Source organism: Microcaecilia unicolor, chromosome 2, assembly GCF_901765095.1.
Source record: "Microcaecilia unicolor chromosome 2, aMicUni1.1, whole genome shotgun sequence".
NCBI lineage: Eukaryota > Metazoa > Chordata > Amphibia > Gymnophiona > Siphonopidae > Microcaecilia > Microcaecilia unicolor.
Genome location: NC_044032.1, coordinates 379,969,870 through 379,997,651, shown reverse-complemented (window position 1 = coordinate 379,997,651; position 27,782 = coordinate 379,969,870). Strand labels below are relative to the sequence as shown.

The 27,782-nt window shown below is 44.5% G+C and overlaps 1 protein-coding gene across 2 annotated transcripts in view; it reads left to right on the top strand.

Annotated features, from left to right (window-relative positions):
* Positions 1-15,018: 15,018 nt before the first annotated feature.
* Positions 15,019-27,782, top strand: part of CENPC (centromere protein C) — a 247,457-nt gene continuing 234,693 nt past the window's right edge. Inside the window, exons 1-5 of one of the 2 annotated variants that reach the window (XM_030190519.1) lie at positions 15,019-15,150; positions 15,340-15,391; positions 17,168-17,217; positions 18,932-19,008; positions 22,717-22,802. In XM_030190519.1, coding sequence (XP_030046379.1) covers positions 15,371-15,391; positions 17,168-17,217; positions 18,932-19,008; positions 22,717-22,802 — 234 coding nt within the window. In that variant the 5' untranslated portion in view covers positions 15,019-15,150; positions 15,340-15,370. Of the gene's footprint in view, positions 15,392-17,167; positions 17,218-18,931; positions 19,009-22,716; positions 22,803-27,782 lie in introns of both variants that reach the window. The other variant, XM_030190518.1, reaches the window with a different exon arrangement.

Here is a 27,782-nt window from a genome sequence, read left to right as displayed (position 1 = left end):
TGGTCCTTTCAGCACTGCTTTAATGAAAGGTGACCGTCCTTCCTCCTGGTTTGTGACGTGAAAGGAATCCAACACTTAAAAGAGGGACGTTCCCAGCAGAATTTATTTTTTTAAACGCTCCTTCCTCTATCTTCCTCGGTCCCTGTCATTTCCAAGTGAGAACTGAAATGTAAGCCCAGATGAAACAGCATTTTAAAAGCAGCTTTGGGCTCTTGTTTCACTCTCCCTATTTATTTTGTGGTCTAAGAAAGAGAAAGATTGTATTTAATCCATTTATCTAGTTGAGATTGTTTTCCTCTAATATTGTATTAATGTACAGTCATCTCTGTATTACTGTTTGCAAGTGACCCTTGTAAAATGAAAAATTATAAATAAATGATAAAAAAAGCAGCTTTGGGCTCTGCTGAGCTGTTTAATGATTTTGCACTTCAAGAAGTATAACAGATACAGTTCCAGTAAACACAATAAATCAAAGACACACATTTTGGCCTTATTCCATAAAGGTTGTGCTCCCAAATTTATGCTCCTAAAATTTATGCTGCTAATTAATGAGCACAAATTATGCTTATAGAAAAAGGCTCTTAGGGGGGCCTGTTTACTCAGGTACAGTAAATTGTTGCACTTACCACACTTTAATAGCCACAATTAACAGGCAGTAAGTTCAAAGGCTGTGTGGTAACTGTTGGGGGCATGTTCACCATGTCTCTTGCAGTTACTACTACTATTTATCATTTCTAAAGCGCTACTAGACGTATGCAGCGCTGTACACTTGAACGTGAGGAGACAGTTACCACCAGAAGTTTAGCCAGAACACAATGAGGGGGAGGGGGCAACAGGTACACAGGTCCCCCTCCCTCCCATCAGCATGTCATTCACCAATGGCATTCTGATAGCAGCAATGTGAGACCCTGTCATGCTACTCCTCACTGCTCTACCTTCCTTTACCGATGTGCAGCTGGCTCCGTGTATGCATACGCGTTGAAACCTTATGGCGGCATGTTCCATTCGTGATCTCATGAACGAGATGTGCCACCTATGAGGTTTTAATGTGTGTGCTGTGCTGGCTGAACATTGGAGAAAACCACAGCTGCTTGATCTCTTCTGCTGGTGGGGCTTTGGGATTCCCACCAGCCATGGTAATTTGTACCGACCATAGCTAAGTTGGGGGAATTGGAGGAGCCTGGTTATCACTACTACTACTACTTATCATTTCTAAAGCGCTACTAGACGTACGCAGCACTGTGCACTTGATCATGAAGAGACAATCCCTGCTTGACAGAACTTACAATCTAATTAGGACAGACAAACAGGACAAACGAGATAAGGGAATATTAAAGTGAGGATGATAAAATAAGGGTTCTGAACAAGTGAATAAGGGCTAGGAGTTAAAAGCAGTATCAAAAATGTGGGCTTTTAGCTTAGATTTGAAGACGGCCAGAGATGAAGCTCAGGAAGTCTATTCCAGGCATATGGTACAGCAAGATAAAAGGAACGGAGTCTGGAGTTAGAAGTGGAGGAGAAGGGTGCAGATAAGAGAGATTTACCCAGTGCCACTTGGAAGTAGCCAGACGTTAAGTCAAGTGACGAAAAGTATTTGGCTTTTCCCCAAAGCATCCAGTGACTCTTCAATTTGTGGGCGGGGGTACGCATCTTTCACTGTTACTTGGTTTAGCCTCCTATAGTCCACACAAAACCATATCCCTCCATCCTTCTTCTGTACGATCACTGCTGGGGATGCCCATGGACTGCAACTCCTTTGCAGGATCTTCTGGTCCACCAGTGTTTGGATGTGCCTCTTGAATTCCTCATATATGTGAGGTGACACTCTCTGGTATGGCTGTTTTATGGGAACTACATTCTCTGTGTTGATGTAGTATCTTACGAGGGTGGTAGACCTAATGTCACCCTCGTCTTTAGAAAACACATCTCGGTGCCTCTGTAACAATTCTTCCACCTCCTCAGCCTGCAGGATGGTTAGATTTTCCCACTTGACCTGCGGTGTAGGGGCTAGGCTGTTCTCCAAATACTCCTCTTCTATGGGAGTCACCACAATCTCAGATTCAGCTTCGTCAAACCTCACCTTTTTCTGTGGTACTGTCTCTATGCTCTGCAGAGCAGCTAGCTCTGCTATGCGCGCTCGTGGGCGAATCTGGATGGTTTTGTTGCTCAAATTCAACACTTGGATAGGCACTTTTCCCTCTTCAGCGTTAGCAAGTATTTTGGCCACCATCAACCCCTCTGGAGAAGTGATAGTTGGCGTGGGTTCAATGAGGACTGGACATGCAGGTAGGGACCGGATCCGGTGACAGATACCCTGGGCGATTCTTTCTGTCAATGGAGGGATAATCACTCTTTTGCTCCCCAGCAGCTTAACAAAACCAATCGGTCCCTCTTGATCCAGTTGCTGGTAGCCTTGCCGAATCTGGGCGACAATCTTGCAGTGGTACTGTTTAAAAAAAGGGAAGCACCAGGCAAAAAGTCTCTAATGTCTTTCAATACGTTTGTGCCAATCAAGCCAGGAACTTCGTCATTCCAGGCCTCATCTCGGGTGACAAATATGCACCTATCAGGGACAGTCTGGCCAAAGCAGGTCACGTCAGTCACTAAACAGCTGATTACTGGGATCTCCAATCCATTTGCCGCTGTCAATTTGATCCATTTGGCATCTAGCAATTTTGGTTTTTTCGTTAGCTTGGTATAGAAGTGGCTAGCCGTAATCGTAGACACTTCAGAGCCGGTGTCTATTAAACAGTTTACTGGCATTGCACCCATAAGCACTTCAAAAATGGGTCTCGGTCCAATGGCGCTTTCTCTCTTCTGGGCCTTGGGGATGCACATTTTACTGCCAATGTTGGTAACCTGCCCCTGCTCGCGTGACATAGAAGGTAGGGAGGAATCTCTCCTTTGTACTTCCTGTGGCGCTTCTCTTCTGCCACTAGTCCTGGGGGCCTCTGGGGGTCTCTCATTGCGAGCTCCCTGTTCGCATTCTCAAGCTCCCCTTCCGCTACTTTCTGGGACTCTTTCGCTTCGACAATATCTACTTATGTGACCAGGTTCTTGACAACGATAACAGATGAGTTGTCCCCTCTCTCTCCGCCTGGGTGGGTTCCTTTTTGGCGGAGCTCTGCCACCCTGATAGGGCCTGTTTTGACTTTCTGTCCATTGGCCCATGTCTTGCATAAGTTTCTGTTGTCTCTTCTCCAGGCCTTTACCCAATCTCTCAGCAACAGCACACAGCTGCTGTACGGCTTCAGTCAACACATCTGGTTCTCCGACTGCAGCTTTCACGCTGGCCTCACTCTTCCTTGACAGGAGCCTAGGGTTACGCTCTCCTTCTACTGGAATGCTCTCTTCTTCCTCTGACCACTTAATTAACAATGAGAGTAGGTCTTCGTAGGATAACTCTTTAAACTGGACTTCCCGCCTCTTGACTTCTCTCCTTAGGGCCGCATCATTCAACCCTACAATGAGAAGCTCTTTGAGTGACCTCTCTACGTCCTCTATGGCAGTGCCTCTCCTGTTCAGGATTTTGGCAGCTTGCTCACGCAGACAACACCCAAACGTGCATATAGTATCTCCAGGCAACTGTCTTCGTGCATAGTACTTTGACAGCCTTACAGTGAGAGGGATCTTGTCTCCAAACTCTTCACCAAGTCTCTTGAATAGGGCTGCTATGTCTCCTCTGTCTTGGGGACGGTACAGCTTCATCATGTCATAGGCGGATCCCTTTAGATGATCAAGAACTACATCCCACTGATCTTCAGGGGGAACTCTCAAGACCTTCAGGGCAGATCTGGTCTTCTCGGTCCATTCTTCCACTGAGAGGTCACCAGCCTTCTGCTGATGGCCACTGAAATCAGGTATCCGTTTGTCTCTTGGTATGTAGAGAGCGGGGACTTGAGCTGGGGGAGGCACTGGTGGCAGCTGGCTAAACTTTTCTATAATCGTCCTAGCCAAGCAACAGGATTCCTGCTGAGCCTCTTTTTCTTGCTTCAAGGCTGCCGTTTGTTCCAGGTACAGCTCCTTCAGGGCTTCAATCTCCTTTTTCCAGTTGGCGCTCATCTCTGCTCCTTCTTGGGTGTGCTGCATAGAACCAGAGGCCTCACAGACCGCCACACAGCAGGGAACTAACTAGACCTGCTAAAGCAAAGCTTGCACAGAACACTTTCAGTAAGATTCTTGTCAGGATATGCCAGACAAGGATCTTATACAGAACACAACTCTCACCAAATACTAAAACAGAATTCTAACACAAGTAGGATCCTTACTAAAAATGGTGGACTAGGTAAGGAAATCCTATGTCTGTGATGCCACTTGTAAACCCCCTAGTCGTGGAGCAGGTAAATTACAATAATTAAAGTAATAAATAAATATATAGGAATGTCACAGTTTCAAATAGGGTTCCCAAATAAACTCCATGCAGCCAAGGGATTTGACAAGAAAAAAAATATTAAATGGTTTATTAAATGATAAAATAAATAGAAACACTTGTTGGTTATGTTCCTTAATGTTGGTACCAATTGTTTAAACTTTGATGGTATTAAATAAACTAGTGCAAGGTGTTAAATACTTTGTGATAAGTTACAAAGGAAATAAAGACAATAACATGTTCAAAACTACAATCACAGTTACCACTTCTGCAATAACACAAAACATCCCAAATATGTACGCAGCTCCAATTAGTGCACTCAGATCTGATATATATTTTTTTCAGTTTGTGTGCACACAACAATGTTACCAGTATACCAAATCTTCGCTAGCATCGCCGCTGTCTTGCATTGGGTACCTTGGTCTTCTCCACATCCACGTCTCCTCGGTTGGCGAGGTCAGCTCACCGGCTCAGGAACTCCAGGATACCTACTGCTCTGACTCAAAAAACTAAAAAAATGAAAATCCTGACTCCCTGTGCTCGGTGTGTGTACTAACCTCAATCAGTATTTTCTTTGGCAAAGAACCTTGTGGGCTAACTAGAGTCAAATAAAAAGATAAGCAAGGGAAATTCCTATCTAGCCCTCCCAAAGCATGACCCCTTTTTCTTGTACTTTGTTATACACCCACCCTCTACTCACACTGATGGACTGCTAAGCTAAATCTCCTAAAGGCAGCAGGCTCTTAATTGCAGGCACTCACAGGGCTCGAGGCTTAGGCTGGGCAGCTCTTTCCCCAGGGCAGGCTCTCTTCGGTGCAGGCACTCAAACCAGCAGGCTTCTGTCTGGATCCTCCTGAGGCAGACACAGGGCCGTGCCAAGGGTCTCTGGCGCCCTCCTGCAGACTACCAGTTGGCGGCCCCCCGCACCTGCCTGGCTCCAAGGCAGCGATTCCCCTCTCTCCCCTGCCCTCCCGCTCCCATGTAGGAACTGCCCGCCCTCTTCTCCCCCCCAAGATCCCGTTCCTTTTTTTTTCTTTTAAATTTACCTTCCTCCGGCAGCGTCATTGAAGGAGGCGGCGCTCCCAGTCCCGACGTCTCTAGCCTACCCTTGTTCGCTGCTCACTGCCCCGCCTTCTTCTGACGTCACATCAGAAGAAGGCGGGGCAGTGAGCAGCGAACAAGGGAAGGCTAGAGACGTCGGGACTGGGAGCGCCGCCTCCTTCACTGATGCTGCGCTGCCGGAGGAAGGTAAATTTAAAAGAAAAAAAAAAGGAACGGGATCTTGGGGGGGAGAAGAGGGCGGGCAGTTCCTACATGGGAGCAGGAGGGCAGGGTAAGCACGCAGCGGCGGCGCCCCACAGAGGATAGCGCCCCCCTGCGGCGCTTACCCCGCTTACCGCATCGGCACGGCCCTGGGCAGACACTCCCGCTGGCAGACACTCTAAAAAAGTTCCTTTGGAGCCTGGGCACTCAGTGCAGGGGGGGTGTCTCTCTGTCTCTCTCTCTAGATTTGTTAGGAACTGGGCAACATTCTGGGGAAGGGGGAGCCTATTCCGAAAGGATGGGCTCCACCTTAACCAGGGTGGGACCAGGCTGCTGGCGTCGGCATTTAAAAAGGAGATAGAGCAGCTTTTAAACTAGAAATGGGGGGAAGGCCGACAGTCGCTCAAAAGCGCATGGTTCGGGAAAAGGTATCTTGCAAAGATACCTCACAAACAGGGAAGATAGGGTTTCTGGATAGTGAGGTTGCACAACAGACCGTGGTAGGCCAGGTGCCCTTAAATACAACTAAAGATCAGACAAAAGATGTCAAATCAATAGTGTCAGGTACTAAGCATCATGCAAATAAGAACAACAAACATACTCTGAAATGTCTATATGCAAATGCTAGGAGTCTAAGAAATAAGATGGGAGAGTTGGAATATATTGCACTAAATGAAAAATTGGATATAATAGGCATTACTGAGACCTGGTGGAAGGAGGATAACCAGTGGGACACTGTCATACCGGGGTACAAAGTATATCGTAATGATAGGGTAGACCGGACTGGTGGAGGGGTAGCATTGTATATTAAAGAGAGCCTTGACTCAGATAGATTACAAATTCAGCAGGACACAAATCACACCTTTGAATCACTGTGGGTTGAAATTCCATGTATAAAAGGGAAAAAAATGGTGATAGGAGTGTACTACCGTCCACCTCGCCAGGATGAGCAGGTAAACACAGAAATGATAAATGAAATCAGAGACGCGAACAAAATGGGCAATGTGATAATAATGGGTGACTTCAATTATCCAAATATAGACTGGGTAAATGTAACATCGGGACATGCTACAGAGATACAATTCCTTGATGAAATCAAGGACAGCTTTATGGAGCAACTGGTGCAGGAGCCGACGAGAGAAGGAAAAATTCTAGACTTGGTCCTTAGTGGAGCGCATGATCTGGTGAGGGACGTTATGGTACTGGGGCCGCTTGATAACAGTGACTATAATATGATCAGTTTTGACATCAACCTTGAAGTAACTGTACACAGAAAGTCAAATACGTTAGCGTTTAACTTTAAAAAAGGAGACTATGATAAAATGAGAAGAACGGTAAAAAAAAAACTTAGGGGGGCAACTGAGAGAGTAAAAACTGTACAACAGGCGTGGATGCTGTTCAAAAATACCATCCTGGAGGCCCAGGCCATACATATTCCGCGAATTAGAAAAGAAAGACGGAAGTCCAAAAGACACCCGGCCTGGTTGAAAAGTGAGGTGAAGGAAGCTATTAGGGCTAAAAGAAACGCCTTCAGAAAATGGAAGAAGGAACCGTCTGAAAATAACAAGAAACAGCATAAGGAGTGTCAAAGCAAATGTAAGGCGCAGATTAAGAAGGCCAAGAGGGAGTATGAAAAAAAGATAGCATTAGAGGCAAAAAAACATAGTAAAAATTTTTTTCGGTATATTAAAAGCAGGAAGCCGGCAAAAGAATCGGTTGGGCCGCTGGATGACCGAGGGGTAAAATTGGCGATCAAGGAAGACAAAGACGTAGCGGAGAGACTGAATGAATTCGTTGCTTCGGTCTTCACCGAGGAAGATTTGGGTGGGATACCGGTGTCGGAAATGGTATTTCAAGCGGACAAGTCGGAGAAACTTACTGACTTCACGGTAAACCTGGAGGACGTAATGGGGCAGTTCGGCAAACTGAAGAGTAGCAAATCTCCTGGACCGGATGGTATTCATCCTAGAGTACTGATAGAACTGAAAAACGAGCTTGCGGAGCTACTGCTAGTGATATGCAACTTATCCTTAAAATCGAGCGTGGTACCGGAAGATTGGAGGGTGGCCAATGTAACGCCCATTTTTAAAAAAGGCTCCAGGGGAGATCCTGGAAATTATAGACCGGAGAGTCTGACGTCGGTGCCGGGGAAAATGGTAGAGGCTATTATCAAAAACAAAATTACAGAGCACATCCGAGGACATGGATTACTGAGACCAAGTCAGCATGGCTTTTGTGTGGGGAAATCTTGCCTGACCAATTTACTTCAATTCTTTGAAGGAGTGAACAAACATAGTGAACAAACATGTGGACAAAGGGGAGTCGGTTGATATTGTGTATCTGGATTTTCAAAAGGCGTTTGACAAGGTACCTCATGAAAGGCTACAGAGGAAATTGGAGGGTCATGGGATAGGAGGAAATGTCCTATTGTGGATTAAAAACTGGTTGAAGGATAGGAAACAGAGAGTGGGGTTAAATGGGCAGTATTCACAATGGAGAAGGGTAGTTAGTGGGGTTCCTCAGGGGTCCGTGCTAGGACCGCTGCTTTTTAATATATTTATAAATGATTTAGAGATGGGAGTAACTAGCGAGGTAATTAAATTTGCTGATGACACAAAGTTATTCAAAGTCGTTAAATCGCGACAGGATTGTGAAAAATTACAAGAGGACCTTACGAGATTGGGAGACTGGGCGGCTAAATGGCAGATGATGTTTAATGTGAGCAAGTGCAAGGTGATGCATGTGGGAAAAAAGAACCCGAATTATAGCTACGTCATGCAAGGTTCCACGTTAGGAGTTACGGACCAAGAAAGGGATCTGGGTGTCGTCGTCGATAACACACTGAAACCTTCTGCTCAGTGTGCTGCTGCGGCTAAGAAAGCGAATAGAATGTTGGGTATTATCAGGAAAGGTATGGAAAACAGGTGTGAGGATGTTATAATGCCGTTGTATCGCTCCATGGTGCGACCGCACCTTGAGTATTGTGTTCAATTCTGGTCGCCGCATCTCAAGAAAGATATAGTAGAATTGGAAAAGGTGCAGCGAAGGGCGACTAAAATGATAGCGGGGATGGGACGACTTCCCTATGAAGAAAGACTAAGGAGGCTAGGGCTATACAGCTTGGAGAAGAGACGGCTGAGGGGAGACATGATAGAGGTATATAAAATAATGAGTGGAGTGGAACAGGTGGATGTGAAGCGTCTGTTCACGCTTTCCAAAAATACTAGGACTAGGGGGCATGCGATGAAACTACAGTGTAGTAAATTTAAAACAAATCGTAGAAAATTTTTCTTCACCCAACGTGTAATTAAACTCTGGAATTCGTTGCCGGAGAAAGTGGTGAAGGCGGTTAGCTTAGCAGAGTTTAAAAAGGGGTTGGACGGTTTCCTAAAGGACAAGTCCATAAACCGCTACTAAACGGACTTGGAAAACTCCAAAATTCCAGGAATAACATGTATAGAATGTTTGTACATTTGGGAAGCTTGCCAGGTGCCCTTGGCCTGGATTGGCCGCTGTCGTGGACAGGATGCTGGGCTCGATGGACCCTTGGTCTTTTCCCAGTATGGCATTACTTATGTACTTATGTACTTATGTACTTTGTGGGGATTCTTCCCTTTCCGGATAGGTCTCTTCTTTATGGGACACGTAAAGAGAAGAGAGTCGCACGGCTGGCTCTCTCTTCTCTCTGGGCAGGCAAACACACATACGGAGGGATGCGCTGGCTAGACCTCCCTGGGATTCAGGGACCTTGCCACGTAGCTGAGGGGAGACATGATAGAGGTATATAAAATAATGAGTGGAGTGGAACAGGTGGATGTGAAGCGTCTGTTCACGCTTCTGCAGAAGTCTTGCAAGGTCACTGCTTGAACTCTCGGCAGCCATTTTGAAGCTAGGCCTGGAGCAAGACAGGTCAGCAGCCATGCCAGGTAGGAAAGAGGGGGCTCTTTCCTGCCCTAAAGAAGCCACTAGACCACCAGGACATGATAATAATGTAACTCTGAGGTGTTAAAATTTAAAAGAAAAAAAAAGTTACCTGGGCGGTGTTGGGTGTTGTGTCTGGGCTGAGCGGCGGCGGTGCGGTGGAGCATTGGAGCATGTTTTTATTTCTTTCAGGAACACTGGGGGGGGGGGGGGGGGGGGTTAATGCAAGCTTCCATGTTCAGATGATGCTGAAAAGAAGTGTTGCAGCCATGCTGGCGTCATTTGACCGAAGTATGCACTGAAGTGTGCTTAGGTTTGGGCCAGAGTGGGGCAGAGGCGGCAGGTTACAGCTTTGGGGAAGCTCTGGGTGCACAGTGCTAGTCACTGACGTCACGGGCAGATGTCAGTGAGCTGTGCATGTGCAGAGACGCTGCAGATCGGGCTTGATGCTCTGGGATCGCCTGTTTACACTTGAGAGCTGGGGCAGACATGAACAAGGCTCAGAAGTGCAAACATGAGGGGATGGTGTCTCAATTTTGGAGATGAGGTCCGGGCTGGTTTTGTTTGTGTGCATGTGTACACCGTAGGTGATGGACTGTTAACCTCGAGCCAGATGCCGGCTTGTGGCAGAGCCATGTAACAGGTGCATGCTGAAACTAAAAACAGGAAAGTTGTGACATCTACCTCAATGCAAGCGGTGTCCTCGGGCTGCACGGGGTCCCGTTGACATGCACACTTGACTGGCACAGACCTGAGCCATGTGTGTGTAATTCTTCTCTGGCTGCAAGCTCCTTGATTGCTTTGCTTCCACGCACCTGAGTCTGCTCTCTTTCTGCCTGGCTTCCCTTGCTTCTCTCCTATTAGTCTTCCGGTTCCTCCTTCCCCTTCTCTTGTCCTATGGCTGTGCTCCTTCTCCCTGCTGGTCCCTGCTGATGTCAGACGCCAGCACTTTATCAGCTGAGCTCCTCCTGGACTCCTTGCTTCAGCTTCTACTTTGGTAGGTGTTTCTTGCTCAGTAGTGTGCTTCTTCTCTACTTTGTCCCTCGTTGCTGACTTTGCCTGTACCTGGATTACTCTCTTGACCTGCTGCCTGCCTACTGACTTTACCTGTACCTGGATTACTCTTTTGCCGGCTGCCTGCCTACTGATTTTGCCCGTACCTGGATTTGTCTCTTGACCTGCTGCCTGCCTATTGTCTTTACCTATGCCTGGATTACTCTCTTGCCTGTTGTTTGCCTATTGACATTGCCTGTACCTGGATTACTCCCCTGCCTGCTGCCTGCCTGTTGACATTGCCTGTTCCTGGATTACTCCCCTGCCTGCTGCCTGTCTATTGACTTTGCCTGTACCTGGATCACTCTCTTGCCTGCTGCCTGCCTGGCCGATACGTTCACCATCCCGCTTCCAGCTCCGTCTCGTAAGTCCTGCAGGCCACCCGCACCTAGGGGCTCAACCTCTGGGGTACGGCAGTAAGCGCAGGTGAAACCCGGGGTTGTCCGGCCGCCAAGCAGAACCTGGTCCGAGTACCGGGCTCAGCAGCGCTCTACTTGGTACAAGAACTCACAATTCTGACATGCACGGGTCTCGGGGTTCTGGAGCTCGAGAATGGGAGGATGATAAAAATTCTATACTGGTCGGTTGCTAGTTGGGTGGGCTACTGAGGTGTTGTTCAGATGGGTGCTGAGAGCTGTCTGAACCAAATGTGATAAAATTGATAGTTTCTTTTCTTGGTCAGCTGTGGTAAAGTGTGAGAATGGGTTTTGAAAGTGTCTTAGTTAAAGCTATGAGGCTGTGGATATTTTATGGCTCAAAGGTTTATGTGATTGTGATAATTAGAAATGCTGTGAGGTTTACAAAACTATAACAACCTTAGCATGTAAAGTATTTTGGCAAGGGAATTAAAGTGTTTTTATATTAAATTAAAAAAAAATCAGCTTTAAAGTGGAAAACTGGTCTGAGTTCAGGCTGTAACAGTCAGTGAGTCAGTGAAAATTAATTTTTGCTTTGAGTGGCTTTAAACCAGTTCAAAAAGGCATATTTAAAGTACCATACTTGCCAAATTCTATAAAACTAAGATCTTAAAAGTACTTTAATGTAAACTGTTTCTCTAAGGTGTTGGAAACTTGTCTTACTGTTTTTTTAAAATTTTATTTAAAGGCTTTTGTGAGCTATTTTTGGTGCTTGAGAAAGATAGTTGTGAAAGTTATCTCAGGTCTGTTCTGTTGTCTTAAGCTTCTGACACGAACTCTTTAGTTTTGAAACTAGGATTCTGAAGGGAGTGCTGTTTCTTATTCATTTAAGTTTTTAAAAGTTTCCTGAAAATTTAACAGCTGTATTGTAATTAATTTATAATACAAGAGCAAAAGCTGTGAAAATGATGAATGTGATTTTAATTCCCTTGTGAGATTTGGTGGGGGGTTGGGTTAGCTCAGGGTTCTTATATTATAATTTCTTTTAGGGTAGCCAGGTAGAAAAATTGTTAGATAATAATTTTAAATAAATTAATTTGGAGCATTTATACACCTAATTCTGAATCATTAAATAATTAGTCAGGGAATAGGTTTTACTCCTTTCAGTTTTTATAGTCAGTGTAGTAGGTATTCTTCAACCTGGTCTCTGCACATCATCTATAAGAAAATAAGGTACCCAACTTAAAGAAAGACCAAGAAAAGAAGATTTATAAGAAAGGGTGAAGCCCAGCTAAGTTTTAAATACTTTTCCAAAAAGACTGTAATTAAGAAGAGATAGGGAAGAAAAAAAATTGATACTTACCAGTTTTGTAGAGTTGATAAATCTGAAAAATTAAAATTTAACACAAAGAGCTCTGTTTACTAAGGTGCACTAGCATTTTTAGCGCATGCACAAAATTAGCTTGCACTAATTGTGTAGGCACCCATAAGAATATTGTGGGCACCTACACAGCTCGTGCTAAAAGCACTAACGCGCCTCTAGATCGGCTTAGTAAACAGGGCCCAAAAAATCAAATTCCAGGAATAAACTCATCATTGAATTAATAAATGTTGTAAATTCTTGTTACTAAAAAAATGAATGTTATATCTGATATACTTATCTGATAGAATTTTTGTGTAAATAAATGTAAGATCTCTTGTGAAGAATTTATTGTAACCTGTAATATAAATAAACAATACTATTAATGAATAAACAAAGCTAAATACGTAAAGAGAGAATTAAATATGATTTAATTTAATTATACAATACTTGCCTATGAGTTACATTTATTTAGAAATGTCCTCTCCTATTTATAGAAATAGGTAGGAGTGGTTACTTTTAATGTTCGTACCTTTACCTCTGTTTTGGTGAAAATTGCCTGAGGTATTAAACAGGGTATAGATGGGAGTAACTAGCAAGGTAATTAAATTTGCTGATGACACAAAATTATTCAAAGTCGTTAACTCGCGACAGGATTGTGAAAAATTACAGAAGGACCTTATGAGACCGGGAGACTGGGCGGCTAAATGGCAGATGACGTTTAATGTGAGCAAGTGCAAGGTGATGCATGTGGGAAAAAAGAACCCGAATTATAGCTACGTCGTGCAAGGTTCCACGTTAGGAGTTACGGACCAAGAAAGGGATCTGGGTGTCATCATCGATAATACACTGAAACCTTCTGCTCAGTGTGCTGCTGCGGCTCAGAAAGCGAATAGAATGTTGGGTATTATTAGGAAAGGTATGGAAAACAGGTGTGAGGATGTTATAATGCCATTATATCGCTCCATGGTGCGACCGCACCTTGAGTATTGTGTTGAATTCTGGTCACCGCATCTCAAGAAAGATATAGTGGAATTGGAAAAGGTGCAGCGAAGGGCGACTAAAATGATAGCGGGGATGGGACAACTTCCCTATGAAGAAAGACTAAGGAGGCTAGGGCTGTTCAGCTTGGAGAAGAGACGGATGAGGGGAGACATGATAGAGGTATATAAAATAATGAGTGGAGTGGAACAGGTGGATGTGAAGCGTCTGTTCACGCTTTCCAAAAGTACTAGGACTAGGGGGCATGAAGAAAGACTAAGGAGGCTAGGGCTGTTCAGCTAGGACAAGAGACGGATGAGGGGAGACATGATAGAGGTATATAAAATAATGAGTGGAGTGGAACAGGTGGATGTGAAGCGTCTGTTCATGCTTTCCAAAAGTACTAGGACTAGGGGGCATGCGATGAAACTACAATGTAGTAAATTTAAAACAAATCGGAGAAACATTTTCTTCACCCAACGCGTAATTAAACTCTGGAATTCGTTGCCGGAGAACATGGTGAAGGTGGTTAGCTTAGCAGAGTTTAAAAAGGGGTTAGATGGTTTCCTAAAGGACAAGTCCATAAACTGCTACTAAATGGACTTGGGTAAAATCCACAATTCCGGGAATAACATGTATAGAATGTTTGTATGTTTGGGAAGCTTGCCAGGCCTGGATTGGCCGCTGTCGTGGACAGGATGCTGGGCTCGATGGACCCTTGGTCTTTTCCCAGTGTGGCATTACTTATGTACTTAAGGTAAATCCTTCACTCTTGGAAGTGGGGTTACAATAAGGTATAGGAGGGAAGGGGAGGGGTAGTGAATGAAATTATGTGGATGGAGGGAGGCTGGAAAATTGGGGAGGGGATATACTTGGGGGGAGGGGGAATCTGTCTTTCTTGTGGGGGGGGGGGGGGCAAAGTGACAGGGGTGGGGTGGGGATGTGACAGGGGGCGGGGCAGGGGTGTGACAGGGGGGGGGGGGCGGAGTGGGGTGATATTTTATGTCCTCTTTTTTTCTTAGGGCATATATGGTAACCCTATGCAATCCACAAAATAAAAGGAGCAAATTCCCACATGCCATCTTTTTCTTTTGATCTAGGCACAGGAAAAATAAAAAGATTTTAAATGCTCCCATATTTCAACCTAATTCATGTTTCATGTGGGATATGTTATAAATAAATAAATAGATAGATAGAAACTGAATGTTGAGCATCTGACTCTCATAACATGGTGTCTGCTTTAGTGGCCCCTTACCAGGAGAAAAAAAAAACCATTCTGCTCGAATATAACACATGCTAGGGTATTCCTATAACCAGCTCCTCCAAATGACACACTGATTACGATTTATAACAAATTACTACTCTACCTATGACAAATGATTCCGTTATTATACTTCCTCTATGTACATCCGTATACTGCACAAGCCGGTGTGTTTGAAAATATAAGTGAGATTAAATACAAATGTTACCAACAATAAAGATCGACAGCGTGGATGCAGCAGATTATAGGTTTGCGTGCATTGTTTTGAGTGTAAGTCGATGACGGCTGTGCGGTGATGGGGAAACGGAGATAAACCTAATTGACTTCGACGTTCTGACGCCATTTCGGTTCCTGTTTTTTTAATCTAACCTTGCGTCAACCGACTCCACTTTCGAATATGCCGGGCTCTCTTTTGACGTAACTTCCTGTTTTGGGAGGAAGGCGGGAGGATTTAGATGGGGAGAAGTTGTATGTTGTGTATGTTCAAGGAGGTTTTTATCCAACCTCCTTGTTTGTAGTAGTGTTTATTATAGGGGACGTGGCGTCGGAGAAGGAAAGCTGTGGGATTGTTAGTGGGCGAACTGAGGTGTGAATTTAACCGGGGAGGGACGGTGTTTGAGGGAGAAGTGCTGTATCGCGGACTTCGAAGAGAGTGGAAGGGAGAGGGAGAGATGACAGATCGTGTTGAGGGGAGGCCGATCCCCGAATGAGTGTGAGGAGGGGTGCTTGGCGTGAGTACAGCCTAATCCGTGTGACTTGGTATCTTTGCATCTAGGTTGCAGCAGCAGAGTGGTGATAGACGCAAGATGCCACTGAAGATTGGGAAGGTGAGAGTCTTTAGCAGGAATGCAGGATGTTGTTTGGTGGTGCACTTTGGTGGGCGGGCACTGGTGCGGGTTCTATTTATTTACCCCATCTCTCTCCTCCTCCTCCATTGGTGTCTTACTCTGCCTGGGGGAGCGGGCAGGCAATGAAGAAAGCAACAACAATAAAATTGCTGTGGGATGCCCTATCAATGAGCATGCAAGTTACTGCTGTGTCAAAAACCGTGTCAATAGTCCGGTGCTCATTGCTAAATGTCATCCTAACTAACGTATTAGATAATGGTAAAGACCTGTACAGGCCATCTAGTCTATCCAGTAAGATAAACTAATAGCATGTGTTGCAATATAACCTATATTGTTGATCTTATTTGGCCTTGCTGTTTTCAGAGCACAGACTGTAGAGGTTTCCTAGTTGGACATAATTCCCCAACTACTGGAGTTACCATCAAACCCCACTCCAGCCCATCCAGATGTCTAGGCATAATCTGGGCACAGCCTTTAAAGTCTGCCTGGCAGTGGCCTTAATTCCCAGTTACTGGATTTACCATCTGATCACTGCTGGTTTTTTTTTTTTTTTGCTTTATTCATTTTGGGGGTAGGGGCAATGATAGTGTCTTCCTGTTCCTTCTCTGGACAGTAGCCTTTCCTGTTCCTCCTCTTGGCTTTCTATCCATATTGTAGTACTTTTTTGCTCTCCATTATTGATTGTGTTTGTAAACTGCCTTGACTGACCTCCCTAAGGTGGTACATAAAGTAAAAATAAACTCGGAAACTATAGGAATCCTTTGTGTTTATTCCATTTATTTTTGAATTCTGTTATTGTGATTGGCTGATGCACTGACACAGAGTTGACATAAAAAAATTGTTGTGGCAGTCTGCATCAGTCCCTGTCAGCATCCCCTGAGCAATCCCTGCTAGTCTAGTGGCTGCCCCCCACCCACAATTTAAAGATTTCCCTGGTAATCTAGTTGCCTTCTCCCCCGGCCATAATTAAAATATTTCCCTGGTAGTCTAATAGACAACACACCTGAACCCAAATCCCTTTCCTTAAAAATAAATACCTGGTGTCTAGTTGCACCCCACACCATCTTAGAGGAGAGGCAGGAGCGATGCACCATGCAGGGCGCTGCCATTTTCCAAGATGGTGGCGCTAGAGGCAGGTGCAAGTGGGCATCGCTCCTGCTTCTCCTCTTAAGTTACTGTGTGATTGGGGGGGGGGGGAGGAGGTTGTCAGTAGACACTAGAGATTTAATTTTATTTTTTTATTTAACGTAAAGAATTTGGTCAGGGGAGGGAGAGGTTGGTCCACTAGACTACCAGGGGAATTTTTTTGAACTTTGGGGAGGTTGGTTGGTGGGGAGGGCTAGAACCAGGTATCTGGGACAGGGTGGCTGGATTGGGGGGAGAGAGAGGATGCCAGTAAACACCCACTTCTCTCAAACAACCTTTCTATGCTGCCCCAGATCCTGGCATTATTTTCTTGCAGTAGTTGCATGGGCAAGGTAATTTTTCTTTTTTTTTTTCTCTTAATTTTTATTTTGCATGCTGCAGGATATGAAATGCAGCATATTTGCATTCCTTGAAATGCAATTGCTTTAAGGGTTTCTGCACTTCTATCCTGTGGTAACCATGTAGGAAGCGTTCTGCATCTGCCCTAGTTGGGGCTTGCTTTGTTCTCATCTTTCTAAAGTTATCGCTCACAGATTATGATACTAATCAAAATAAAAAGTGTGACTAATATTCCTTGTGATTTCTCCTCTTCCCTATCCTCTTTTGCAGGGTCAGTTCAAAACTGATTATCGCCCACGCTACTGTTTTCTTGATGAAAGGTAAATAATTTTCCTACAACAACTGAAAGTTCTGGTGTACTTGTTCCTTGGTACTGATGTAATAAGACTGCTTTCAAAATCAGTGTTAGGTTTTAATGCAGTTATTTTTAATTCCATACTTTTTTAATGTAGCTCCTTGGAGGGCAGTGTCTCTAGTGGATTAGTTTTGTGCTTATCATTCGGCAATGAATCTTATTCGTAAGCCATGATATGTGGTGTGGTAGACATCAGTGTACAACATATTAAAATGTATGTTAATTTGCAGCAGTGCAGTTAAGTTTCTGAGTTGTGTGCTGTGTATGGGTGAGCACAATGCAGTTCTAAGGTGACGTAGAAAGGTAAGAAGAGCCCCTGCCCTCCACTTTCTGCATTGGCCCTCAGCATCCCTGGTAGTCTAACAGGCCCACCCCCAACTTAAAAAAAAATTATCTCTGGTAGCAGATCAAACTCCTCCACCCCCAAGTGTGTACTTTCAAGAGGCAGGAGTAAATGTCCACTTGCTCATGCCTCTAAGCTATCATCTGAAAACGGTTATGCCTGACCTCATGGGGTGCATCCCGGGATGCACTGAATTGGGTCAGCCTGCTAGAAAAGGGGCACCAGGGACATTTTTTTAAATCAAAGGAGGGGTGTTACTTAGACGCCAGGGAATTTTTTTTTAACTGGTGAGGCAGGGTATTGAGTCAGGAGAGTCTACCAGGGAAGGGGTTAATACAAAAAGCTACCATGGTGGGGGGTGGAGGGAGGCTGGATCAGGGGTCGATGCAGACCAAGTAACTTTACTGGAAGGGGGACACTTTGGCAATGAACTGTGGATTACTATGAGGCATATTTTCAAAGCACTTAACCTTCCAAAGTTGAGCAGGTTTCTATGGAACTTTGGAAGGCTAAGTGCTTTGAAAATATGCCTCTATGTGTTTTTAATGCAACAGTAATTTGTATACTCATTGCCTACCACACTGTTGCAGTATATTTTGGAGCTAATTTGTGGTAGAGGCTGCATGTGTCTCTACCGCATGTCTTTCTGCATCTGCCTCTCAGTCCTTTACAGTGTTTGGTTTTCTTGCACTAAGCTTTTTATTAGTGGGAATTGGAATGTCCTGACTAATTACCTTTTTCTTCTTCATAATTCGTAGGGTTGTGATTCCAATGTTCTACTCGTACAACAATGTTGTAGTGTTTACAGAGTTTCCAATGGATAAGATGTGCCACTTTATTGTGCCTTTAGTTTTGATCAGATTTGAGTGATGAGTAAAATTTGGTTGTGACACTCAATGATTTCTTCCCTGTCCATGTTTGGCAACGTTAATACAAAAATAATTGTGAAAAATTCTCTTCCCCCACTCCTATTTGGAAAACCATTTTTTGGCTTCTTCCTATGTGTTAGATGTGTTGGGAATATTTTTAATGGGTATGTTGGGATGTGCCAGAACCCTATAATAAGACACAAAATAGACAAAATAGAAAGTGTGCTTGATGAAGAGAGTTTATTCTTTCCCAAAACAATAGTTGTTGATACCTTAGGAATTTCTCTTTTTATTATTAAAAAAAAAATTAGAAAAGTGTTTTATATGCATGCGACTCTTAAAGCCTAAATTAAAAACGATTCTGACCAATCTGCATATTAACCCACTTCTATTGTACTAGATGTTGCTTCAAGTTTAAATCTCATGAATGTCAAGATGACTTCACTCTCTTTTCTAACCCTTGTTAGATTACCACAGGTGGAACTAAAGCTAAAGCCAGGTCAAAAAACTCTGGATTTTATAGATGACTATTTTAAAGACTCAGGTAATCTATGACACTTTGAAATGGCCTGTGTATCCTGTATTCAGTAATATGGCTGGCGATGTGTTGCTTTTAAAACTTTGAATGCCAGCAGCACATTATAGAGTTTCTTTTGTTTGTGGATGGTGAACATTAAACTTTTTTCGATTTAGCAGCTAATGGGTCGCTCTGCTGGCTCCCTCTTGCTTCCTCCCTTCTCTTTTCTCCTTCCTTGTTCCCCATCCTAATTTTTTTCTTTTGGTGTGGTGATTTCCTTCTACTCTATTCTTTACTGGAAAGTGAAGTTGCTTACCTGTGATAGGGTGTTCTCTGTTGACAGTAGGAGAATGCAGCCATATTTTCTGGTGATGTTTCTTGATGGATCCAGTGTGCTGGTGCTCTCCTCTAGCAAAGTAAGCCTTTTAGCTTACTGGTTATGCATGGGACTTCCCTCACACAGTGTAGCTCCCCTTGCCTGCTCAGTTTTTTTCAAACTTCCGGCAAGATGAGAGAGAATGGGAGTTGGCAGGCGGGATAGTGTGGTTGCATTCCCTTTCTGTCTGTGAAGATCCTCTGTTACAGGTAAGCAATTTTGCTTTCTCAAGAAACAAGCAGGGGAGATGCAGGCACACTTTCTGGTGAGTCAGTTACTTAAGGTGATGTCTTGGGTGGATGGAATGTGCATTGGACCATTATCAGGCAAAGAGGTTCCTTAGTACAGACTGACCGAATGCCATGCCCTCAGAGGTGGATTGGTCAATGCTATTGCAAATGTGTGTGGAGAGGACCACATGGCAGCTCAGAAATCTGTCAAACATGGACAAGGGTTTCAAAATTGATCCAAAATCGCTGCTACAGTTGGTCTACCTGGAGGATTCATTAAAGGTTTATGTATTTTTGGAAGTATGTAAATAATGGTGTGACAGGATTTTTTACTTGTAGACATTCAAGCTCTTGAGTTGTCAGAAATCCGCTTTCTTCAGCTATTTTGGTATGAGAGCTGATCTCAGTCTTGATCTCTTTAGTGGGTCACCTCTGAGTTTGTAATAAAAAGCATTATCTTCAAGTTGTTTGAAAATCTCTTGTTTGTAGTCTGTTGTATTTATGACCACCACAGCTCCACTTTTATCAGCTGGCTTAATAACATTGGAATGGTCTCATACAAGCCATTCTGTGATTTGGTGGTGGTAATTTTTTTTTTTTTTTAATTTTCTTGTCCTTCAAAACCAACTTCTCATAGGTTTATATTAGTGGATTAGTAGTCCCTGGTGAGTTCAATTTGCTGGAATTCCTGACAATCAATCTGTCTATACCACTTTCAGTGTTTGCGGCAAAAAAGTCCACACTTTTCAATCTTCTAGTGACTTTATACAAGTCCAATCTTAAATTAAATGCATTGTAGGCAGGTGTTAGTACATCTGTCTTGACATTATTTAATATTCTATCTGATATGTTGTACAGTGGGTTTAATATCTGTCTGTTATTGATCTTTTGTGAATGTCTGGCCTGTTGTAGTAGGTCCTTGCTGATGTTCCTCTCCCTTGTCCTCTCTGCTGAAAGTAGTGTTGGTCCCTCTGCGTCTCCTAACTGTACTCTTGTATTTTGTTCTGTTTCCAAAGTTGGCTCATCTGAAAAACCTGCTTCTGAGTATTAGTCCTTAGGGGAGTTGTGTAAAGTGAAGCATAGGGATCAGACATCTCATCTGATGCACTGTGCATTCATTTTTTTCTCTCATATTAACCCAGGTCTAGGACGAGCATGCCTGGCAATCTGTTTAGTGTTGTTACGTGGTACTAGTCTACATACACTTCTTCCTTTCTTCTGCTATGGATATACTGTGTCAACCTTGTAATCCTGCTTATCTGTTTTAAACTTATCAAATTCCATAGCTTTCATTTCTTTAGTGAACACATTCACACTCTTTGTAATCTTCATATAGCAATTCAAAACAGGTATTGCTTGTCTTAAGGAATGCTATCTAATTCTTCCTTCACATCATTGCATTTCTGTCTGGCAGTTTAATCAGTAACATAATCAGATCTAATGAACACTTATTCAAAATAGATTCTCACTTTTTCAAAAAGATCTCATCATTATCAAAATTTTTTGGTGCTTGCAGTCCTCTAGGTATCCTTTTATAGTGACGACAATCCAAAAGCATGGAGGAGTGGAGGTACATCCTAATGGAGTTCTTACTTAATTTCACTGCTTCCTCCTAGTGGCTAATGTAGTCCTCTAGTACCTCATCTTTGAAGAAGGGCTGTTCTGGGACCAAGTCAACAATGTCTCCATCTTGATAGCTTAAAACTTCTGTCCAAGGAGAGAAGGACATGATGCCTAGCAGTTCAGGAGTCGGAAAACAACAAGGCAAATGGTCTGCCGAATCCAATGTGGAAGATAAAACAAAAAGCAGACCTTGTAAAACAATCCAGTCTTTAATGATGAATTAAAAGCTCCCAGAGGTTCAACATAAAATGCCTGACAAAGCCATGTTTCGCTAGAATGACAAGCTACGTCAGGGGCAGTAAGTGACGAGCTGATGTCATTCTGATGAAACATGGCCATGTTGGGCATTTTATGTTGAACTTCTAGGAGCTTTTAATTCATCAATAAAGACTATTGTTTTTCAGTAACTAGGTAATTGAATTTGCTTATGACACAAAGTTATTCAAAGTTCTTAGATCTCAAGAGGACCTTATGAGACTGGGAGACTGGGCATCCAAATGGCAGATGATTAATGTAAGCAAGTGCAAAGTGATGCATATGGGAAAGAGGAACCCAAACTATAGCTATGTGATACAAGGCTCCACATTAGGAGTCATTGCCCAGGAAAAGGCTCTAGGTGTGATTTCTGATACGTTGAAACCCTCTGCTCAGCAGCGGCGACTAAAAGGAAATAGAATTTTAGGAATTATTAGGAAAGGAATGGAAAACAAAAATGAGAATGCTTTTGTATCACTCCATGGTGTGACCTCACCTCAAATACTGTGTGCAATTTAGGGGAGATATATGATAGAGGTCTATAAAATACTGTGTGGAGGGGAATGGATAGACATGAATTGCTTGTTTTTCTGAATATACTAGTACAGTGTTTCCGATGTCCAGTCCTGGTTTTCAGGATATCCACTAGGAACTTGGTCTGCATAAACTGCCTCCGTTATCTCTTTCATGCATATTCATTGTGGATATCCTGAAAACCTAACTGGCAAGGGGTACTCCAGAACTGGACTTGGGAAACACTGTATTAGAACTGGAAGACATGCAATAAGGCTACTAAATAGTAAATTTAAAACAAACTGTAAAAAATATTTCTTCACAAGATGTAATTAAACTTACCAGGGTTTAAAAAAGGTTTGGATAATTTCCTAAAAGAAAAGTCCATAAGCTGTTAAGATGGACTTAGGAAAATTCACTGCTTATTTCTTGGATAAGCAGCATAAAATCTGTTTTACTGGTGTGGGATCTTGCCATGTACTTGTGACCTGGATTGGCCACTGGTGGAAACAGGATACTGAGCTTGATGGACCTTCAGACTGTCCCAGTATGGTAATGCTTAAGTTCTGCTTAAGACAACCTAGGCCTAGGTCAAGGTATTAAACAGTACTGGGGAAAAGATACAAAAATAGATAATTCAGTAAACACTTTGTATTATATATTTTAATATTTTATGTTATGGATTTTTTTTTAATTGAAGGGAAGGATATGCCCATTAATTGTTTTCTTTATTAATAGGTACTCTGTGTGATATTGATCTGGGTTCTGCGCCACTGCATAGTTCAACTCCTAACACAAGTAAATTAATGTGTGGTAGTGAACAGGTGAGAGAATGAAAACATATGTTTTGGTGAGAACAGCAGCAGTTCATGAAGATGTTCATTTCACATTGGCAGTTGAAGGCAATTTACCTTTCTCCAAGGACAAGCAGGCTGCTTGTTCTCACTGATGGGTTGACGTCCATGGCGGCCCAGGAATGGAATTTTTCACAGCAAAAATAGACAAAAGTTTTGCCAGAGCTTTCCAGCGCACATCTTCCCGCCCAGTTTTTTCTGCGGTGGAGAGTGGCTGCTGTTGTCTGTATCTCTCCTCAGGCCCAGTGAAAAAGAGCCTCGTTTTGAGAGTTATTCTCTCCCTTTTTTGTCCTCTTGTATTTCTTTTACTGTTTCCTTCAAAAGTTAAAAAAAAAATCAAACCTTTATTTCTTAGTTTAGCCTGTTTGTTTCTTTTCGTTTCCGTTGCGGCTTCTCATTTTTGTGCCCTTTTATTTTGGCACAATCGAGAGTTTTGACTTCGCCGCCGCTATTTTTCCATCCATGTCATCGAGGACTCCCAGCGGCTTCAAGAATTGTACTCAGTGCAACTGGTCGAACTCAGGTACCGATCCCCACGCGTGGTGTCTTCAGTGCCTTGGGCCCGACCATTGCCCAGACGCATGTAAGTTGTGTCTTAGTCTTAAAAAGCCACCTAAGGAGTCATCCACGGTTCCTTTGCATAATGTGCTCAATGAGACCCTTATGCGGAACTGGATGAAACCACTAAGTAATCCCACCATTCCCGAGAAAGCTGAGTCCAAATATCAGATTCACGGAGAACCTGAGCTGATGAAGTCGCAGTTACCTCAGGACTCTATGGTTGTGGATTCCGCTCTCAAGAGAGCCAGGAGTTCTAGATACTTTGCCTCGGCACCCCTGGGAAGCGAATCTAGAACCCTGGACTCTTTTGGGAGGAAGGCATATCAGGCCTCTATGCTCGCGGCCAAAATTCAATCTTACCAGCTCTACACGAGCATCCACTTGAGGAACATGGTGAAGCAACTGGTGGACCTGGTTGATAAGCTCCCTCCGGAGCAGGCCAGGCCTTTTCAGGAGGTGGTCAGACAGCAGAAGGCGTGTTGTATTCCTGTTCGGGGCGTGCTTACGATACTTTTGACGTTCGCATCCAGAATCGCTGCCCAAGGTATAGTGATGCACAGACTCTGATGGCTGTGCGCCTCTGACCTGGACAATCGAGTCCAGCAGCGGATTGCGGATGTCCCTTGCTGGGGATAATATTTTTGGTAAGAAAGTCGAGCAAGTGGTTGATCAGATCACGCAGCGGGAAACCGCTATGGACAACCTCTCCTGCCAGGCACCTTCTGCTACTACCTCATCAGGTAGATGATTTTTCTGGGGAAGGAAGAATGCTCCCTATCCTTATAACAAGCGTAGGTACAATCCTCCTCCTCGACAGCCTTCTCAGGCTCTTCCCCAACGCGCTCGTTCTTGTCAACAGCGTGCGCCAAGGCAGGCCCCTCTGGCTCCCCAGCAAAAGCAAGGGACGGGCTTTTGACTGGCTCCAGCTGAACATAGCCGCTATAAAGGTGTCTGTGCCGGACGACTTACCAGTTGGAGGGAGGTTAATTTTTTCACCAGAGGTGGCCTCTCATAACCTCTGATTGGTGGGTTAGGATACTCCCTCAATTTGATCTACAGACCTCCAAATTGCCCACCGGGAGCTCAGTCCTTCAGCTTCCAGCACAGGCAGTTACCTGCAGAGGAACTCTCCGCCCTTCTCAGCGCCAATGTGGTTGAGCCCGTCCCACCAGGTCAAGAAGGGCTGTGATTCTATTCCAGGCACTTCTTGTGCAAAAGAAAACAGGGGGGATGCGTCCCATCCTAGACCTAAGGGTCCTGAACAAATTCCTAGTCCGAGAAAAGTTCAGGATGGTTTCCCTGGGCACCCTTCTTCCCATGATTCAGGAAGATGATTGGCTATGCTCTCTGGATTTAAAGGATGCTTATACACACATCTCAATACTTCCAGCTCACAGGAAGTATCTTTGATTCCGTCTGGGGACACAGCACTTCCAGTACTGTGTACTGCCCTTTGGTCTGGCGTCTGCGCCCAGGGTCTTTACAAAATGCCTGGCAGTAGTTGCAGCGTCGCTACACAGACTGGGAGTGCATGTGTTTCCTTATCTCAATGATTGGCTGGTAAAGAACACCTCTACAGTCCATGCAGATGACTATTCAACTCCTGGAGCTACTCGGGTTTGTAATCAATTATCCCAAGTCCCATCTTTTCTCTGTTCAGAAACTCGAATTTATAGGAGCTCTGCTGGGCTCACAGACGGCTCGTGCCTATCTCCCCGGGGCAAGAGCAGACAATCTTCTGCCTCTAGTTTCTATGGCCAGAGCGTCTCAGCAGATCACAGCTCGGCAGATGTTGAGACTTCTGGGCCATATGGCCTCCACAGTCCATGTGACACCCATGTTCTGTCTTCACATGAGATCAGCTCAATGGACCCTAGCTTCCCAATGGTATCAAGCTGCAGGGGATTTAGAGGATGCAAACCAGCTGTCCACTGATTTTCACAATTCCCTTCAGTGGTGGACAATTCGATCCAATTTGACCTTGGGACGTCCCTTTCAAATTCCTCAGCCACAAAAAGTGCTGACCACGGACGCAGCCCTCTTGGGGTGGGGAGCTCATGTCGATGGACTTCACACTCAGGGAGTTTGGTCCCTCCAGGAAAAAGGTCTTCAGATCAATCTCCTCGAGTTGCGAGCGATCTGGAACGCTCTAAAGGCTTTCAGAGATCGGCTGTCCAATCAAATCATCCAAATTCAGACAGACAATCAGGTTGCTATGTACTACATCAGTAAGCAGGGGGGCACCGGATCTCGCCCCCTGTGTCGGGAAGCCGTCCAGATGTGGCTTTGGGCTCGTCGTCACAGCATGTTTCTCCAAGCCACTTATCTGGCAGGCGTAAACAACAGTCTGGCCGACAGGTTGAGCAGGATAATGCTCAACATGGGTATTGTATGCAAGATCTTCCGAGAGTGGGGCACCCCCTTGGTGGATCTTGTCGCCACTCAGCTCAATCACAAGGTCCCTCAGTTCTGTTCCAGACTTCAGGCCCACAACAGACTAGCGTCGGATGCCTTTCTCCTTCATTGGGGATGGGCATTCTGTATGCATATCCTCCCATACCTCTGGTGGGGAAGACCTTGCTGAAACTCAAGCAAAACCGCGGAACCATGATTCTGATTGCGCCTTTTTGGCCACGTCAGATTTGGTTCCCTCTTCTGGAGTTGTCCTCCAAAGAACCGTGGAGATTGGAGTGTTTTCCAGCCCTCGTAACTCAGAACGAGGGGGCGCTTCTGCATCCCAACCTCCAGTCTCTGGTTCTCACGGCCTGGATGTTGAGAGTGTAGAAAGATTCCACGAAGCGGTGTTATTTTTTCAAATGGAGGAATTTTGCCGTCTGGTGTGATAGCAAGGCCCTAGATCCTTGCTCTTGTCCTACACAGACCCTACTTGAATACCTTCTACACTTGTCAGAGTCTGGTCTCAAGACCAACTCCATAAGGGTTCATCTTAGTGCAATTAGTGCTTTTCATTGTCGTATAGAAGGTAAGCCTATCTCTGGACAGCCTTTAGTTGTTCACTTCATGAGAAGTTTGCTTTTGTTAAAGCCCCCTGTCAAACCTCCACCAGTGTCATGGGATCTCAACGTCGTTCTCACCCAGCTGATGAAGCATCTTTTTGAGCCACTGAATTCCTGCCATCTGAAGTACTTGATCTGGACTGGAAGGTCGTTTTCTTGGTGGCAGTTACTTCAGCTCGTAGAGTCAGTGGGCTTCAAGCCTTGGTAGTGCATGCTCCTTATCTCAAGCTTCATCACAACAGAGTAGTCCTCCGCACGCACCATAAGTTCTTGCCGAAGGTGGTGTCGGAGTTCCATCTGAACCAGTCATTTGTCTTGCCAACATTTTTTCCCTGTCCTCATATCCGCCCTGCTGAGCGTCAGTTGCACATCTTGGACTGCAAGAGAGCATTGGCCTTTTACGTGGAGCAGACAAGCCCCTTCAGACAGTCCGCCCAAATGTTTGTTTCTTTTGATCGAAACAGAAGGGGAGTTGCAGTCGGGAAACGCGCCATTTCCAATTGGCTAGCAGATTGCACTTATGCCCAAGCTGGGCTGACTCTTGAGGGTCATGTCACGGCTCATAATGTTAGAGCAATGGCGGCGTCGGTGGCTCACTTGAAGTAAGCCACTATAGAAGAGATTTGCAAAGCTGCGATGTGGTCATCAATCCACACATTCGCATCCCACTACTGCCTTCAGCAGGATACACGGCGCGACAGTTGGTTTGGGCAGTCGGTGCTGCAGAATCTGTTCGGGGTATAGAATCCAACTCCACCCCCCAGGCCCATTTTTATTCTGTTCCAGGCCACACTCTCAGTTAGATGTTTCTGTTTTAGGTCAATCTCAGTTACTTCCTTGCCGTTGCGAGGCCCAATTGATCTTCTTTGTTGTTTTGAGTGAGCCTGGGTGCTAGGGATACCTCATCAGTGAGAACAAGCAGCCTGGAGAAAGTGAAGATACATACCTGTAGCAGGTATTCTCCGAGGACAGCAGCCTGTTTGTTCTCACAAGCCCGTCCACCTCCCCTTTGGAGGAGTTCTTCTCCTTGCTATTGCTTTTTGATATAACTGAGCGGGACTCTTGCGCGACGGGCGGGAAGATGGCCCCGCATGCGCGGTGTGCGCGCTGGAAAGCTCTGGCAAAACTTTTGTCTACTTTTGCTGTGAAAAATTCCATTCCTGGGCCACCGTGGACATCATCCCATCAGTGAGAACAATCAGCCTGCTGTCCTGCTACAGGTATGTATCTTCGCTTTACTTGAAGGGACACATGATGGTTGATTTAAAATTGTCCCTTAGAAATCATAATTACAGGGGAAATTCAGGTAACATGAGTTTTGTCTTTCATACGTTTCCCATTGATACGAATATTGGTACAGGTATGCCATACT